At 39.9% G+C, this 4,686-nt stretch overlaps 1 protein-coding gene across 1 annotated transcript; it reads right to left on the bottom strand.

Annotated features, from left to right (window-relative positions):
* LOC149848818 (exocyst complex component EXO70E2-like) lies at positions 1-4,374 on the bottom strand. Its single transcript, XM_089997605.1, has 2 exons — positions 3,263-4,374; positions 1-2,643 (listed from the first exon to the last, which is right to left on the bottom strand). The coding sequence occupies exon 2, from the start codon at positions 2,305-2,307 to the stop codon at positions 403-405; it is 1,905 nt and encodes a 634-aa protein (XP_089853731.1). The 5' UTR covers positions 2,308-2,643; positions 3,263-4,374; the 3' UTR covers positions 1-402.
* Between the last annotated feature and the right edge of the window lie 312 nt (positions 4,375-4,686).

Raw genomic sequence — 4,686 nt, 5'->3', positions numbered from 1 at the left:
TTCTGGGGAAAGGAAGAGCATTTAAACTTCATTTATGCACTTATCCTGACAAACACATGCCTGACCGGAAACCACAGACACGGAACAGTGGATATCCTTAACTTGGTAAGCAGCAAATCTTTAAAATTCTCCTTATTTTACATGGGGCATGGTTTTCTACACAACTTCTATACTTACAACATTGAAAACATAGACAGTGGAATTCTTAGGCTTATGCCACCTATTTTTACATATGACCATGATTGTGAAAGGAAGAACATAGCACAAAATGAATATGAAAATCCATCTTGGTATCCGTATAAACTTTGTGATGATGATTCCAAGATGAGTAAGAAGACAATATCAATATGAGGCTCAGAAGAATTTGGAGAAGGATGCAGTTCTTGATCATTTGATAGAAGTTTACCTTCTACCACGCTGGCCATGCAATGACCGAGGAGATCCATTAAAGAGGTCCAAGAGGAGATTCTGCATATCCTCCGCTGTATGCTTCATGTACTTATCAGCATTCCTGGTGCTCTCCAAGTAACCTCCAAACCGACCTGTGAAAGTGCGGTAAGCTTGAAGGACCTTAAGAGAGATTGAGATCTGCAAGTCTTCTCGAAGCTGAGGATCAGGGACGATCCATGATGTCTGGGTCTTGTAAACCTCTTCAAATGAAAGGTTAAAGCCCTTGAATCTCTCTTTCAGCACTGCTCTCACTGCAGAGCCCGAACCAGACAAATTAATGCCCTCATCCTTCAACCAGGAGAGCACCATGTTCCAAGATGCCCTCTCGTAGCTCGTTGCATGCAGCTGTACTTTCCTGTTGTGTCTTCTTATCCAGTCCTCACCAAGAAGACTCGGGTCTGAACCCTTTACTTTCTCAACCATGTAATGGATGTTATTCATTAAGAAAAAGTGTTGCAGCGCAGCATCCCTGTACAATCTAGACTTTGTTTCAAGATTGGATTCCAAAATTGAGACCACTTCCAAAAGACTGCGAGCCATTGGAGAGAGATTTTTTGAATAAGCTCTGCAACCTTCTTCACAACCCATGGTTGGAGAAGATTCTACAGGAAATTGGTCCCCACCTTCTTTAATATCAAGAAGGAAGTCCAGAGACTCTTTGTAATCAGTAAGAGCCTTTATATAATTCATCACATACTTTGTCAAGGGATGGATGCCTCCCCTTGCAAATGGACTAGTGGACACGTTTCTTTCAATAGCATTCTTGAACTCAAGAAAGGTACCTCTTACTGAGTCACCCAGTCTCAGAAGAACTTCATGCGCTTCTATTCTAACATAAGAACCATATTCCTCAGAGAACAAAGAATCTAAATCTGGGAGCAGGTCCTGCAGCATGTCATACATGCCGAGTATACCAAACAGCTTTTCTGGCAACCGGCGACTGATGGCAATAGCATCCCCAAAGTTAAGGAGTTGGAAAGTTGCAGCCTTTGCAGTGTCAACAAAGCAAATATTACTAACCGAGCCTAACTCCCCAAAGATCTGCTTGCACAGGCGTTTTTCACTGGCAAGAAGAACCCTGACAAATATTTTAATGGCACGGATCCATTTCTTTATATGCCAACCAAGGTTCTCCCACTCCATTCTCTCCACTTCCTCGATACTAAGCTTCTCCACTGCGAGTACGAAAAGGCTTTCATCAAGTGCATCTCTTTGGATGCTACTGTATGCTTGGCAGCACTCTTGATCATAATCTGACTGGAGCATAAGATCTGCAATGCATTTCAGATCTGGAACTACGCTTGGATTAATCAAATCAATTGTGAGTTCATCTAACCTGCCGCTATTTCCCTTAAGCTTAACCTGGTTGTCTTCAACTGGATCATCATCAAAGCAGCTGGAAGAATCCTCTTCTGTAACATAGTCCTCACTTGACCTGAAAGACAAATGATCGGGCTCCAAAGGCTGCCTATTCTGAAACAGGATGTGACTAAATTCTTCTTCAAGCCTAACCATGGCCGTGTGAAGCACACTATCAGCACGTTGAATAATCTCAATCTCTTCTTGATCCGAGGTAAGAGACACGCTTCCCAGGCCTTCAACCAATTTCTGAACATCACCAACTAACTGTAGATACTCAGAAGCTTGCTCTGGTTCACAATCCCATATCATGCAGTGTCCAGCAGAACGAGAAGCAGTACCCCAACCCCAGACCTTTTCCTCAGCAAAAGAAAGTCTTTCTTCCATTTCACTAATTCCCCCTTTCTTTCGCATGAATTGGTTGACAGTTGACAGCTGATTATCTAACTCTGGGATTACTTTTCTCATGTTCGTCTTCATCTTCGAATCACTTAGCATGTGGTAAGCAGTGGCAGCACTCGTTCTTCTCCGTCTATATCACCCACCAACAGATTGTTGGTTACAGAGAGCACATGGGAAGTCTAAGAGAGCATCTACAATTCACTTACAATAAGTAGATTTGATCTTTCTGAAGTCAATATGAGATTTGGAAATGTGAACCACTGTGATTTTGGATTTCCAAGAATTCTAGCTCCAAAATCAGAAGACCCTAAATCAAGTAAAACCCAACCCCATTAAACAACAACGTGAAAAACTCTTCACCACCAAGCATGTCGTTTCAAAGAGTCCTAAAACACTCTTCTTCTGCTGCATTTCAGGAGAGGAGATTCTAAACTGATGCACAACCAATCAAAACGAGTGGGATCAGATTGTTGATGTACAGGTGGTTGATAAATTAGAAATCAGAAGAAAAAACACAAGTAAAAAACAAAATCATTGAATTGCTGATATAAAATTCAACAATAAAAAGATTCACCATTTAGCATGAAAGAATACTCAACCAAGATAATTGTATCTGATTTATACATCATAAAGATCCAATCTAAGACCAAAATCCTTGAGAAAATTTTATGATCAAGTTAAATGAACCATTTATGATGATAAAGCAGCATCAATTAAAGCCCACGAAGAGACAGTATAACCAGAACCCACAACCATTTGCATAAGGTTATATTCCATTTTTATATCTCCAAACACAACACCGCCATAATTGTTTCAACAACAAAAACCGTGTCTAGCACACAACCATTCTAGAACACTAATATACAGAAGAAGCTTTCTCACTTCAAATTAGCAAAAGTGGACGCTGACAAAAGACGTCATAAGCAAGAACAAAAAAGCTGCATAGACCATATAGCCAAAAAGCATTGTAGGCAATCCGGAACCCTCGAGCAACAGAAATACAAAACAATGTAAACAAATGATTTAGCACATCGTAACCCAATTCACTTACCTTTCAGATAAGATTTTCGAGATGGAAGCGATAAAAAAGGTACGCCTGCAATCCGCATGTTGCACCCCTTCAATCCATGAGACTCATTTGGCTAGAAATTTTAGATGGAACAACAGAAGCGTGATAAAATACTAATTTAAGGAATGGATACAATGGAAACGAAACCAATTACACCAACGTTAATCGCTGCACAACACGCTAAAAGAATTGAATCTGAGAAAGAATACCATGGATTCCCCCAATCTGAAATCCAACCCTCAAACTGGTTAGAAAACAGGAAAGTGGAAACAAACAAACAAAAAGGAGAAACCCAAAACCAGAATTAAACTGCTTATCTGAAAATGATAATCTTACTTAAAATCTCTTGTTATATATTTGAAACTCTTAAAATCTAAACAGGTATAAAAGGAACAAAGAAAGAACTAGTAAAACCACGCACCATCTACCATTTTATGAACTCACCGACATTTAAAAATTCACACACCAAAAGCAAGAACTTCATAATTCACTAAGCTTTTACAAAAAAAATCCTGCTTTTGTTTTTCTCAACTAAGCCAAACGCTCAACCAGAGTTCTTCCACAAATTCGTCCGAAAATTTAAGAAAAAGAAAAACAATGAATCTGTCCACAAGACTCTAACATACAGAGACCCACCAATCCAAAACCACAGTTTAACAGGTCAGTTCTTCAGAAACCCTACTCCCCAAAAACACCAATCTTCTTAAACATGGAAAGAAAGAAAAGAAAAGGTTCTAATCCTGAGAAATTTGACTAAACCCCCTCGACCAATAAATCCCTAATTGGTTCCCACTTTCCATAAACCTAATTCTCCCACAAAATCCTTATCAGAAACACTAGAATCCATGGAATTTTCCCATCCTCGCAATTCGGACACTGAACTACCGAAGGAAACCCTAAACCCCCAGAGTCTGACCAACCGAGGGAGCACCAAATTTTCTCGGGAAAGACTCGTCGATCGCGTGCGGGCACGAAGATCGCCCGGAAATCTAGTGGAAGGAGAGCTCCCCTTGATGGATTTCTTTCTGTTAGCGTTAGGGCTTGGAAATTTCTGGCGGAGAAAAATCTAGGGCTTCGGTTTGCTTTTAAAAAAAGGCAGGCAAGGGGGTACACTCTACACATGAAGCTGGTGATTTTTTATTTCAATTTGCGCACAAAAAATCAAAGGAAATTTTGAAAAAAATGGAAATTTGAGAGAGAGAGATTTGATTACTCTTTGTTTTTTTCCAATCGTACGGAAATTATTATAAATTTTGGTATTAATAAATTTGATAATGACTGGATGGGCAACGCTGGCGAGTTGGGAAGTACTGGATCACAGTTCTGGATTTAGGGATTTCCACGGGTCGGATTCGGATGAAAAAAGATAAAACAGAATCAGATCCGACCTACTCGAATTAGAAGTC

Source organism: Nuphar pumila, chromosome 1, assembly GCF_984573655.1.
Source record: "Nuphar pumila chromosome 1, dmNupPumi1.hap1.1, whole genome shotgun sequence".
NCBI lineage: Eukaryota > Viridiplantae > Streptophyta > Magnoliopsida > Nymphaeales > Nymphaeaceae > Nuphar > Nuphar pumila.
This window is presented reverse-complemented; position numbering and strand designations above follow the sequence as displayed.

Bases quoted from the DNA above. Each gene is read 5' to 3' on its own strand.
- LOC149848818 (XM_089997605.1), bottom strand. From the start codon at position 2,307: ATGCTAAGTGATTCGAAGATGAAGACGAACATGAGAAAAGTAATCCCA.